Source organism: Lytechinus pictus, chromosome 17 (assembly GCF_037042905.1).
Source record: "Lytechinus pictus isolate F3 Inbred chromosome 17, Lp3.0, whole genome shotgun sequence".
NCBI classification, from domain to species: Eukaryota; Metazoa; Echinodermata; class Echinoidea; order Temnopleuroida; family Toxopneustidae; genus Lytechinus; species Lytechinus pictus.
The window spans coordinates 31,526,772-31,541,419 of NC_087261.1; the positions used below are offsets into that span (position 1 = coordinate 31,526,772).

A 14,648-nucleotide genomic window follows, 5' to 3' on the forward strand; every position below is an offset into this window, starting at 1 on the left:
AATACCTAATCCACATTCACCTAATGCTACAACCTTCTCTCAGTTGTTCTGTATGAGATAAAAGCTATCTTACCTAATCGACATTCACCTAATGCTACAACCTTCTCTCTGTTGTTCTGTATGAGATCAAAGCTATCTTACCTAATCCACATTCACCTAATACTACAACCTTTTATCTTTTATCCTGTATGAGGTCAAAGCTATCTTACCTAATCCACATTCACCTAATGCTACAATGTACAACCTTCTCTCTGTTGTTCTGTATGAGATCAAAGCTATCTTACCTCATCCACATTCACCTTATGCTACAACCTTCTATCTATTTTCCTGTATGAGCTTAAACATATAATACCTAATCCACATTCACCTAATGCTACAACCTTCTATCTGTTGTTCTGTATGAGATCAAAGCTATCTTACCTAATCCACATTCACCTAATGCTCCAACCTCCTATCAGTTATCCTGTATGAGATCAAAGCTATCTTACCTCATCCACATTCACCTTATGCTACAACTTTCTATCTATTTTCCTGTATGAGCTTAAACATATAATACCTAACCCACATTCACCTAATGCTACAACCTTCTCTCTGTTGTTCTGTATGAGATCAAAGCTATCTTACCTAATCCACATTCACCTAATGCTACAACCTTCTCTCTGTTGTTCTGTATGAGATCAAGGCTATCTTACCTAATCCACATTCACCTAATGCTACAACCTCCTATCAGTTATCCTGTATGAGATCAAAGCTATCTTACCTGATCCACATTCACCTAATGCTACAACCTCCTATCAGTTATCCTGTATGAGATCAAAGCTATCTTACCTGATCCACATTCACCTAATGCTACAACCTTCTCTCTGTTGTTCTGTATGAGATCAAAGCTATCTTACCTAATCCACATTCACCTAATGCTACAACCTCCTATCAGTTATCCTGTATGAGATCAAAGCTATCTTACCTGATCCACATTCACCTAATGCTACAACCTCCTATCAGTTATCCTGTATGAGATCAAAGCTATCTTACCTGATCCACATTCACCTAATGCTACAACCTTCTCTCTGTTGTTCTGTATGAGATCAAAGCTATCTTACCTATAATCCACATTCACCTAATGCTACAACCTTCTCTCTGTTGTTCTGTATGAGATCAAGGCTACATGTATCTTACCTAATCCACATTCACCTAATGCTACAACCTCCTATCAGTTATCCTGTATGATATCAAAGCTATCTTACCTAATCCACATTCACCTAATGCTACAACCTTCTCTCTGTTGTTCTGTATGAGATCAAAGCTATCTTACCTAATCCACATTCACCTAATGCTACAACCTCCTATCAGTTATCCTGTATGAAATCAAAGCTATCTTACCTGATCCACATTCACCTAATGCTACAACCTTCTCTCTGTTGTTCTGTATGAGATCAAGGCTATCTTACCTAATCCACATTCACCTAATGCTACAACCTTCTCTCTGTTATCCTGTATGAAATCAAAGCTATCTTACCTAATCCACATTCACCTAATGCTACAACCTCCTATCAGTTATCCTGTATGAGATCAAAGCTATCTTACCTAATCCACATTCACCTAATGCTACAACCTCCTATCAGTTATCCTGTATGATATCAAAGCTATCTTACCTAATCCATATTCACCTTAATGCTACATCCTTCTCTCTGTTGTTCTATATGAGATCAAAGCTATCTTACCTAATCCACATTCACCCAATGCTACAATCTTCTCTCTGTTGTTCTGTATGAGATTAAGAAGGTCTCCAAGATATTCTTCTGGACTCTCAGGGTGTTTGTCAAACTCTGTACACCTGGTAGGGTGACATCCAACTGTACTGTATAAGGCATCTGAAACCAAGCCAAAGACAATTCTTAACTGGCATTTAAACATAAATGCCCATCGTGGTAAAAATATAAAAATAAGTTTAAACATAATGCAATAAAAGAACACCAAAGTCTTATGTATATAAAGAAAAAACAGGTGTCATATGATTTTGGTAAAAAAAATTGTGTAATTGCTGAAAAATTGAAAAATAAGCACGGCATTCCAGCGGGGAGTCAGATCTTTTTCCAAGCAAAAATAGTAGACTGTCCCACACATGTATATCTGTGTTGGAATTTGTTGTGTGGTCATTTTTCAGCTTAGATTTCATGACTTTTAAGAGTTGGGTTTTGTGTCAATAAACCAGATCTAGATTTACCATGATAAGGTGACGCCTAACCTAGATTTTCAAGACTTACTCATGAAATCAGTGTTTGATACAGGTACTTGACTCTAAGCCGATCTAAAAAGCTCTCGTAAACAAGATTCAAACTTAAAGTTGGCCCATAATCCAAGCGTTTAGCTAAGTCCTTAATATAGATTTGTATTCTACAATGTAAAAGACGTAGAACTGAAGAGGTATGAAAGAATATGTTGACTTGTAATCTAGTATCAAAAGGGGAAGATCAGGTTGACAAAAACGTTTGCTGTATAATACAAGATATTATCAAGGCTCGAAACAAAATTTTTGTACCATTTGCAAAAGAAAACAAAGGAATACATTTCAGTTTTGAGGCACATTTTCAGGCCTGAAATTCAATAATTTATCAAAATAGTCAATACAAAGTAAAAGTAAATGACCAATATAGAAGCATTTTCTCTGGGGGTGTCCAATGGTGCAATGATATTGAATTTGACTTCATGATAAAGTATTGTTGTACGCGAGCAAATGGGAGGCTGAATGTTACACACCCGTACCGTTGCACACACAACGTACCATCCAAAATATACCATCGAACGGCTTTAGGAGGTGACGTCACAATACGAATTAATTCATTGCCCTCAGTAAAAATGAAGGTGCAATACGCGTATAGCCTGCTGGCTAAATGCGCAATGCTGCCCAAGGTCATGTGCGCTTGTGGGATTTTGTTTTTCGCTTTCAATATTAATTTTTTTGCTCCCTTTTTACTGCTGGGAAAAACTAGTTTTTTCATATCTTCGCTAGATTCTGAGGCATTGTACAACACAAATAGCGAATATTCATATTCTACAATGGTGCGAGATTTCGCTATCGGTGAAAGAGACGCTTTATTCAACTCGGCTAACGCCTCAATGAATAGAGCATCTTTCTTTCACTTCATGCGAAATCTCGCACCATCGCACTCATGCCTGTTCGCTTCTTGGAGACAGAAAATCTCACGATTTACAAGATTTTGCAGGGAGGGGGATTTAGCCATGAGATGATGTGGATTAATCTTGCCTTTTTGCTCATTAGCATAGGGATCTGTGGTCTGACTGAATAGTGTGACCCGGGGGGGGGGGGGGGGGGGGGAAGGGGCACTTCCATTGACGAATGGATACCATGCGTGAACATGGGGTTTCGAAGAGCACTCTAAACAAGTATTTTCCATGTTCTGAAAATGCACCCCTTAACAAGTATCGGCATGTGAAATCCTACCCTTAACAAGTATTAGAAACAAAATGTTACCCTTAAGAAGTACTCCCTACTCTGACCCCCTAGATCTACAGCGATACTAAAGCCCAGGGGCGGTATTCTGAGGTCATTTTATCTTTAAAATGTTTTATTTTATCTCTTACAATGAAATTGGTATTCTGAGATGACATTTTATCTCTCAGATAAAATTTAAAATTTTATCTTGGGTATAAATTTTATCTTGCGTAACTATAGATGATACGCTACAGAACAGTGCCTGCGTAGACATACCCATCGCATATCTGGGTATTGCAACGCGGATGATGTGCTTGCGCCCAAGTTACTTTTGAAGAAAAAAATAAAATAAACTTAAAAGAGGGTAGGGGCTATTTTATCTCCACGACGTTGATTTCACCAATATTTCTAGGTGAATTAACCCCAAATGTTGACATGAAAATGAAGAAAAATTATATACCGGTATTTATTGAAAATAACACCTTAACGTTATTCCTGTACAATCAGAAAGTATTTCATGAGACTTGTCTTGACTAATATTGTCTTTGAAATGATGCTTGAAAAGATGCGATATAGACTTCGAAAAAAGATGAGAGTATTGTCCTTTTTGTTAAAAAGAAATCTCTGTAAAGACGCGCAAGCGTATAGTGCAAGCGTATTTGAAGTCAATAAATTGACGCAATCTCACCCCTTTGCCACACCTCCTGGCGGAATGGATTTCAATTGGTTGAGTGACACGAGAGAGCTATAAAAGCATGTTTCTAATTGGATATTGATTAAAAAGTAGGTGTGTCTTACAGAGATAAAATGAAGATAAAATTGTTTTCAGAATACCAATTCGGAGAGATTTTAAGGGTATTTTATCTCACTGATTTTAACGGAGATAAAATATTTTATTTTATCTGAGATAAAATGGATCTCAGAATACCACCCCTGGCATTAGCAGCAATATTTTTTTCTAGTATGTGCATGGACATTTGAGTTACAATACCAGCTAGAGAAGCAAACAAACTGGGTAACATAAAGTTAAGGCTGCTGGGTACGTACCACCCCATCTCCCGCAGGACCCTTAACACGTACAAGTAGTGTTGGTGCAAAAAAAATGTACATCCTTTATAAAGTATCATAATTATACTCTCGCAAATTGGACCCTAAACATGTAGCTTTCCTAGCGATACCCTTTTTTCATTATTTTAGTGTTTTTTACACCCTTATTACGTTATTTACGTAACATGCCCTATCTTGAAATAGAGATCTATTTTACGTGTTTTTTGGTTGCACAAGGTATCCACTCATCAATGGAAGTGGCCCCTCCCCCCCCCCTGGGAGTGTGACATACCATTGGTTTGAGCTAATTCCAACCTCCCCCCTGGGAGTGTGACATACCATTGGTTTGAGCCAATTCCAACCTCCCCCCCTGGGAGTGTGACATACCATTGGTTTGAGCCAATTCCAACCTCCCCCCTGGGAGTGTGACATACCATTGGTTTGAGCTAATTCCAATGCTTCCTTACTATCAGACAGTGAACCACCTGTTATCATCATCTAGACAGAGACACAGACAGACAGAAAGATAAAATTAAAAATTCATCTTACATGTATAACTCAAGAGAAAAAAAAGCCAACATGAAAAAAAACATTTACATGTATCATATGTACATATGTACAGGTATGATAGATTTTGTCCATCAAATGACTTTTTCCAGTTTACAAGCCAGTTGGAAATACATCAGCATGATGAGATTCAATATTTTAATTTAAATCATAAATATGTACATCAAGACACTTTTTTTTAATCGACCCGATTTGATAGAGACACTCCAGGCTGAAAATAATGTGATTTGAATAGATAAAGTAAAAGCAGACAAACACACTGAAAATTGTATAAGTCAGACAAGGAAAAGCAAAGTTATGAAATTTTGCATTATTCCGATGAAAGGGTATAATGCATGTCTTCATGAATATGCAATGAGCAAGGCGATGATGTCATATTCCCATTTATTCTTTGAATTTATTATATAAAAAATATGTTCACCGAGAATGAAAAAAAAATGGATTGAACTGATTTATGTATACGACAATCATTGCTGCAACTTATTTTGTTATAAAGGAGACATACATAACAAGATTTCATGTAGGTAAGAAATGAGAAAAAGAAAAGTAGGGACCAGGAGGTGGGGGGGGGTGGGCCCTCACATTATATTTTGATGGGGGTGTGCCTCACAAAGCCCTGACATGGGGGTCTAAGGAACTGACTATAGGGTAAAATACGGGGTCTTGGGAACTAAACATATTCCGGACAGTGTGAAAAACAGGGTCTACAGAACAAGATCGCTGTACTGTACTACATAACAAGTATGGTGCCTGCTAGCGCTATAATAGCGCTGTGCTTGTGGGCACTAGCATGGCGCTAGCAGCGTGGTATAGAGGTAATATGAAGTCGTGCTTGCAGCTAGCTTTACGAAGCTCGCGCTGGAAATTATGCAGGGCTGCATGTAGTTGCACTGGGGAACAGAGATGTTTCGTTGAATTGGTGTCTTGTGAACGGGGCAGGGCGGCTTCTGAATGGAGCTTTTCTTTTTCGGAGTATCTAGGGAACCGAAAATTAGGTCTGAAAAAGGGGGTCATCAAAGTGGCACGTCCCTGTACCAATATAAGTGAGTGTCTCCCCCTTGGCCCGGGACATGACATAATCAGCCAACCTATAGCATGTTCATGAAAGCATGCATGTAACTGTTTCAACAAAATGTTGCTAAATTTTGAAATTCAATAACTTTGGCATTTATTATGTTATCAGATGTTTATAAAATTTTCAGCGTTGTGAATTTTATTCTATTCATTTTTAGACAAAGTGAATTACCAGCCTACTGTACACCTTTTAAAGTAGGCGTTTCTGTGCGGCCGCTACTGGCTTGCAGTAAATATACATGCCATGATAAACTGGCTGAATCATCTAGATGTAGGCTCAAGAGTAGAATACCTTCTTCATCCCCACTTTGAATGCTCTCTGTAGAATATCTTGAAAATCATCTATAAAAAAAAGACAACACATGCTTATTAATAGGATATGATGATAAAAACATGAATTTGAAAAGAATCCAAGAATAAATTATTGAATGATATCTAGGCACAAGGTCCAGCTAGGCATTCCAACATATTCTTCTGCCTTAAAGGAGAATGAAACCCTTGAAACCAGCTGAATCCATATCAAAGAGAAAAATCAAAGAAACATATTGTTGAAAGTTTGAGGAAGATTGAATGAATAATAAGAAAGTTATGAGCATTTGAATATTGAGATCACTAATGCCATGTAGATCCTCAAATTGGCAATGCGACCAAGATCTGTGATGTCACACACGTACAACTCCCTCATTACTTTAGTACTTATTTCACTTATATTCTCACTTTTATAGAGTCTATCACAAGGTGATGTGTTCTCTTTATGAGAGGACAAGTACAGAGGTTTCACAACATTATATCATTGATGAATCGTTTGTCATATGATTAGAATGAGCAAAAAGAGATGTTTTGGGGTATATTTTCAGTGTCCAAAAGGGGAGAGTTGTTCATCTGTTACATCATAGATCTTGGTCGCATTGCCAATGGTAGGATCTCCATAGCATTAGTGATCTCGACATTCAATTGCTCATAACTCTTTTATTGCTAGTCCCATTTTACTCAAACTTTTGTTGATCTTATTCTTTGATTTTTCTGCTTTCACAAAAGCTAACTTGCTCCAAGAGTTTCATTCTCCTTTAATTGCTTGAAAGAATAAGGGTTGGAGTAAAATGTGTTTGTCATTCAAAATACTGTGAATAATAATAGGATTTAATAGTTAGGGTTCACCTAGAGTTAGGCAACCCCCCCCCCACAAAAAAAAAGACGACAGTTATTAGAGTAATAAACCTTTTGACTATGCACTTATTTAGTCAGTGATTTTACTTACCGACTCAAACCAGATTTTCAGTAAATTTTTCCTAAATTTTTTTTTTTGCATATTCTGATAGCCTGTGATTCACTCTATTGATTTGCCAAATTTCAGAAAAAAAATTTTCTATTATTTAAAGAATAAGAGCATACTGTATCTAAATTTCTTACAAACTGGCTCAACCCCCTACTTTGATTTTACGAACTGGCTCAAACCATTCTTTGTGTACTATGAAGTCTCTGGAATGGTGCGCAATGGTCAAAGACCCGACCTAGATGCTGCGCGTATGAGATTTGTGCATAAAAAAACATGCAAATTGCATGAATGATTTTACGAACTTGCTGAAACCATGGTTTATACCGCTAAAAACAGTGCGCATGATTTTACGAACTGACTCAAACCCAGTTTTTTGTAAAAAATTAGCAGGTCCTAAAAATGCATACATGTGTTTCATTTCAAATATTGAAAGAATGAATACAAATTGTTGACAAAATTTTATTACAAAGGAATAGAATGTATGCTTTAAAATTCAACAAATACCCCCAACATGGCCAAAGTTCATTGACCCTAAATGACCTTTGACCTTGGTCATGTGACCTGAAACCAAGGAAGGATGTTCAGTAATACTTGATTACCCTTATGTCCAAGTTTCATGAACTAGGTCAATATACGTTCTAAGTTATGTCATTTCAAAAACTTAAAGGGAAATGAACCTTTGTAACATGTGGGCTTGTGTGGAAACAGAAAAATCAAGTATTAAGGCTCAAAGAAAGTTTGAGAAAAATCAGACAAATAATGAGAAAGTTATGAGCGTACATGTATATTGCGATCACTAATCTAATGTGGAGAAGGTTTACGGTTCACCATGTGTAATATGAAGAAGGGAAGGAAATACAGGCAGAAAAATTGAAATGGAAAGGCAAGAAAGGATGAAATGAAGAAATTAAGTATTCTTTTCTTGAAAGTGAGTGAAGTCCTGAAAAGGACTGTAAACCAGATGAGATGAGCTGAATATGGCTTAAGTAGCGATGGTTTGAGTAGTAGCAGGACGAAGTGAAAAGAGGTTACTCACTAATCTAATGTTATATAGATCCTCTCGTTGGAAATGCGACAAAGATGTGTGATGTCACATGTGAACAACTTTTCCTTTGATGAACTGTAAAATACCCCTAACGTGTCTCTTTTTGCTTTCTCATGATACATACTCTTTAATATCCATAATTTATTCTTTGAAAATCTGTATTACATGCCCTCCTATAGAAAGAATACATGATTACTGATAAATGTGATAAAAGAGGCAGTTTAAGTGAAATTTATACAAAAGTAATGGGAAAGTTGTTCACATGTGACATCACACATCCTTGTTGCATTGCCAATGGTAAGATCTACATGTACATGTACATTACAATAATGATCTAAACTTCAATTGCTCACAACTTTCTTATTTTTTATTCAATTTTTCTCAAACTTTTGTTAATCGGCTTCTTTTGATTTTTCTGATTTCGCACAAGCTATCTCAATGCATTTGATTAGATTACCAACAATCTATCAAATGTTCACCAGATGTTGTTTGATTTGAGACATTTAATTATCAAAAGTAGATGGCTATAATCTTTGTTATTTGAGAACAAAGTTTAGGATAAAAAAAAATCAAATTTATGCTAAAACATAACAAAATTCCAAACTTGTATCTCTTTCAAGACAAGACAATGACCGCCTTGCTGGCGACCGTGTATTATTCATCTGTGTTGATGTGCATACATGACGCTGTACTGGGACACTCGACCAAGTCGGCTTACTCATAATGTGTGACCACTGGTACATGTAGGTCAAGTAAATAGGTCAAATTTTCTTATACTAACCTTTGTGTTTCTGTGATCCATGGTATAATCCTCTGAACATGCCATCTAGAATGACAAAATGACATTCACATTAGCTTCAGTACTGATAACAAAAAGTATAGAAACAATACAAAGAACTTGTGACCAGTCATCCCTGGATAGTTTTTGCATTTACTACGGGGAAACTCTCCAACGCACCAATTCCTTTGAAAATGCAATAAAATCACAATGGAGAGCTGAGAGGATTTTGTCCAAAGTTGGTAGACTTGGGACAGCAGATCAACTGAAGATTTGCACCAGACTAACAATTGCAAATATGTCGTTGTCCAGAGTCAAGAGATTCTGATGCTGTCCAGGTCCAACAACTTTCGACAAAAGCCTCTCAGCTCTCCATTGTGATTAGACTAGCATTTTCAAAGGAATTGGTGCGTTGTAGACTTTCTCCGTAAAAAATATGAAAAGTCCGGAATGTCAACAACGAAGGTTCCCTGTACATGTAAATAGTCAAAATAGTCATCTGGGGCCTGTTTCTCAACACCGTCATAAGTCTAACTTCTTGACTTAATCAGAAATAGTGAGCTATTTGTCCCCTAACTGTTTCACGAAGCCCTCTTTGACAAGATCAGGGACAACAACCTGACTAAATATTTATTACACCTCCGAACCTGTCATAACTTCTCTCGTAATGATGTAGTGGCATCACATGTGTAGACCATGACATGGAAGAGTGCCTCGAAATTTGAAAATTATAATCTTATGTAATCAATATTAGAAGTTTGAATTACAGCACAAAACAAGGATAGATAGAAAATAATAATTCTAATGCAGAGAAACTATAAAAACCGACAGTAAAATGCCACAAATCCATTCATTTTGAAATAGCAAAATAATTGAATCAATAAAGATTCTGCCGTTGTTTTCAATATCAACCCTAAATTCTACCTCCAACTTATGGGTAGAATTTGCCAAACCGTATGTTTTGGTATCAATCTAAAGATTTAAACAATTCATGTTACACTATATTTTCATGTTTGGAATCATTAAAAAAACATATTAATTATCATGATTTTACGAAGGAAACTGCTATGGTTTACTTCCGTATTAAAATTTGATATCCCGGGGGTACCTATTTCAACGTCCAAATGTGATTTTTTTTTTTAGTCAAAACCACCTTTGTGAATTCGGGCCAAAGTAAAGTACAAGGGGGGTTAAGGGGTAATGTGGATACAGTCACTTGTATATGCATAGTGACATGCAACTAATCTACTACTGCTAGTACTAGTACTAGTACTACTACTACTACTACTACTACTACTACTACTACTACTTTTTCTTTTCTTCTCCTGCTACTTCTACATGTACTATTTTATCTTGATGTTGATATTCATTGAATACAGTCAATAGTGACATCAACCCAAATCGCATGCAGTATCAAAAAGGAAATAAAAAAGGAAAGAAAGAAAGAAAGAATGGGAGGAAGGAAGGAAGAAAGGAAGAAAGAATGATGAATGAATGAATTAATCAATCAGTAATCCATGAAATAACATTTTTCAGAATGGAGCAAACTGCTTTACAATTCAGAATTAAACATTCAACTTAATAGTGGCTACAGTACATGTAGTAAAATTTGACACTATCTAGACAACTCTTCAATAGTCCATGTAGCTTCTTTCTTAGTCTCCTTTATGCCCAATATTTTCACATTTCTTTTGAAGGTACTCAATTTGGTTTCATAAAAGATATGGTAAGTCAAACAAATATCTGAAAATGACAAAATTGGCAAGCAATAATACATAAAAGTGAAATCAAGGAAGACAAGATCTTCAGTTGAAACAAATGAGAAGGGCATGCACTATTCAGAAAAGTGGTGGCATATTGCAAATCTGGACAAAAGAAGAGAGATATGCACCCCTTCTGATTCAAGCATGATATCAATGATGGACTTTATTCTAAAGGAATATAAAATATAATTGTAAACCTACATGTACCTGCAACAGAAACTTACCTGTCAGATTAACACCAATATCTATCAAATAAAAAATATAAAATAATAAGTTATTTGTCACTAACAATTTGTATTAGTATATACTAATTATTTATAATCACGTATTTAATTTAGTATTTGTGAAATAATAATTGTTATCTATACATTGTTCTTCAAAACGGCATCGCTAATCGGATGTATGTCATAAGGAAGCGGTTCAAGGATCAGGCCTATTGTCTTTGCTTTGTTGACAAACGGTCTGGTAAGAAAAGTCTAATTTTTACCATTTATAGTGAAATAATTTTATCCCTTTATACGCATTAGGCGCAACAAGGTTCATAGATAAATACAATTCACCCCTACAAATCGATTTCACCCTCTAACTGGATTTCCTAGGGAAATCCATCTTTGTTTACATGTGTCTCTTATACATATATGGGCGGCGGTTCAAGACTCCATGTCTGAAGACGTATATGTTAAAATATTAAAAAATATCAGACATGGAGACCTCAAGGCTACTTCTGACCGCGATAGCGTTCTTCTGTGTGCGGCCACCCTGCCTCCGGTGCGCGGTCTCATGTATAATTCCTATGGCGCTCCCGCAAGCTCCGTGAGGTAGCTGCAATTCACCTCTAAACGGTGCGCGAACGCTGCTAAGTGCGCAGTTCCATTGCAAACGCATGTGAAAATAGCGAGCGTACACGCAACGGCCGCACTTAGGGCGCTACATTTTGAGGTGTTGTTGTCGTATTTTTCATGTTTTTTATGATTTTTTTCGATCTTAGCATTGACTTCTGGAAAAAAATGGCGGCCGACATCGGCTTGCGAAAATGCTAGTTTTTACAGACGACATGTTTTCAAAATCCACGAACATCAGAAAAACCGTGAAAAATCCACTTTTTTATACCCCTTGTTTCTTAACTACGATGTTAAAAAGTACCGATGGTGATATTTTGGACGCGAGATATGGTGATTTAGGTAAGAAAATTTCACTTTTAATTCGAGATTTTGCCCATGTCGCCGGATGATTTTGTAGTGTGGGAGTGAGTTAGTGAATGTGTACTGTACATTTTTAGAGTGTGTTGGTGAATTCAGTGGAATATTGCTGAGTCTGCTGATCGGCCGCGCACCAACCCCCGGCCGCGCACAGATGCAGTTAACTTAGATGCAGTTACTCTATCTAAGGTACGATATTTCTGAATTTTATATATTTTTTCGTAAATTTGATGTAGACTTCTAGAACCTCTCATTTCTTTGGCATTATCGTGCTTTCTGACTGAGACTCCGGAGACAAAAAAAAAATCTGGGGGACAAAATTTGTTACATAAGCTTAGTCTCGACACTGGGACTGAAGTTCTATCCGCGCTCGAGTTGGCTCACGATCAAAATCTTCCAGTGCGTGCCCACGGGGCTATACTTTCTTATCCTCTCTCTCCCTCCCTCAAATCTCTCTCATTTGCTTTTTCGCTTTTCGAGTGTTGGCTTGGACTAAATTTAAGAAAAACCAATTGGAAACTGGTTTGTTTGATTCTTCTCTTTCTTTTTCTAGAACGTTGTTATCATTAACGGGATAACTGACTAAAAATAAAATTTGTGTATATGAGGAAAATGCCTCACACTTTGTCAGATCATTCTTGAACTCCAACATTCAACAAACTAAATGAATATCAATAATCCCTGCAGCTCGATACACAGCTTTCACAAACTAATTACTAATTAAGTGTGCAGGAATGCCTAATTCAATAGACATGTAAATTTCATGGCTCGTTATGTACAGGTACCCAGTGCTGCCACATGCTTGTTAATTTCTCACACCTGTTGATTGACAGAAAGCAGAATTTGCATCTGTCTTCTAAGAGTTGATAGAATCCAAATCGTCCTAAATTTATTTAGTCAGTGGTCGACAATCAGATTGATGATCTTCCCAATTCAAAGTTCTGTCGTATTTTGTCAGCCAAGTGGGAATCTATAAAGGCCTCTCATGACTGACTGACTTAACTGACCAAATCTGAATAAAATGATCGGTCAATTTATTTAATAGTCAGTGCCACAAATTTTGCTAATCTCTCTTAAATGTTACAAAGGAAAAAAATCTAATTATAAAATAACCCTGTCATATATCAATCTTACATTTTATTGTGTCAGCGATAATTCAGCCAAGTTTAAATTTTTTTACTCCACTGTTTTCAAAGAAATTTCACTGTCATTTAAGTAGCCCATTGTTTGTCTCCTCTTCACTCGCAACTTTTTACTACCCACAAAATAAGTCACAGTATCAACTGTCTACATCGTTCTTTTGACTCCACTTTTCCAACAAAATTACGCACAGTAATTAACCTGTATACTCCATCAACCCCTCTTTTCCCTTCTCTTCAAAACCACTCTGCCACTTTTAGACAGTAGGCTATCCACTAAATAAATCAATTCAAACTGTCTATATCTTTATCCTCCTTTTTTACTCCACTTTTTTAACGATATACGCACAGTAATTAACCTGTATATTCCATCAACCCCTCTTTTCCCTTCTCTTCAAAACCACTCTGCCACTTTTAGACAGTAGGCTATCCACTAAATAAATCAATTCAAACTGTCTATATCTTTATCCTCCTTTTTTACTCCACTTTTTAAACGATATACGCACAGTAATTAACCTGTATATTCCATCAACCCCTCTTTTCCCTTCTCTTCAAAACCACTCTGCCACTTTTAGACAGTAGGCTATCCACTAAATAAATCAATTCAAACTGTCTATATCTTTATCCTCCTTTTTGACTCCACTTTTTTAACGATATACGCACAGTAATTAACCTGTATATTCCATCAACCCCTCTTTTCCCTTCTCTTCAAAACCACTCTGCCACTTTTAGACAGTAGGCTATCCACTAAATAAATCAATTCAAACTGTCTATATCTTTATCCTCCTTTTTGACTCCACTTTTTTAACGATATACGCACAGTAATTAACCTGTATATTCCATCAACCCCTCTTTTCCCTTCTCTTCAAAACCACTCTGCCACTTTTAGACAGTAGGCTATCCACTAAATAAATCAATTCAAACTGTCTATATCTTTATCCTCCTTTTTTACTCCACTTTTTTAACGATATACGCACAGTAATTAACCTGTATATTCCATCAACCCCTCTTTTCCCTTCTCTTCAAAACCACTCTGCCACTTTTAGACAGTAGGCTATCCACTAAATAAATCAATTCAAACTGTCTATATCTTTATCCTCCTTTTTTACTCCACTTTTTTAACGATATACGCACAGTAATTAACCTGTATATTCCATCAACCCCTCTTTTCCCTTCTCTTCAAAACCACTCTGCCACTTTTAGACAGTAGGCTATCCACTAAATAAATCAATTCAAACTGTCTATATCTTTATCCTCCTTTTTTACTCCACTTTTTTTAACGATATACGCACAGTAATTAACCTGT

The 14,648-nt window shown here is 36.4% G+C and overlaps 1 protein-coding gene across 2 annotated transcripts in view; it reads right to left on the reverse strand.

The window, feature by feature from the left end:
- The window catches only part of LOC129280840 (deoxyribonuclease TATDN1-like), a 28,959-nt gene extending 17,694 nt beyond the window's left edge, over window positions 1–11,265 (reverse strand). The window contains exons 1-5 of one of the 2 annotated variants that reach the window (XM_064112565.1): window positions 11,229–11,265; window positions 9,245–9,289; window positions 6,435–6,484; window positions 4,936–4,999; window positions 1,722–1,871 (exon numbers count right to left, since the gene is read on the reverse strand). In XM_064112565.1, coding sequence (XP_063968635.1) covers window positions 1,722–1,871; window positions 4,936–4,999; window positions 6,435–6,484; window positions 9,245–9,284 — 304 coding nt within the window. In that variant the 5' untranslated portion in view covers window positions 9,285–9,289; window positions 11,229–11,265. Of the gene's footprint in view, window positions 1–1,721; window positions 1,872–4,935; window positions 5,000–6,314; window positions 6,485–9,244; window positions 9,290–11,228 lie in introns of both variants that reach the window. The other variant, XM_064112566.1, reaches the window with a different exon arrangement.
- Between the last annotated feature and the right edge of the window lie 3,383 nt (window positions 11,266–14,648).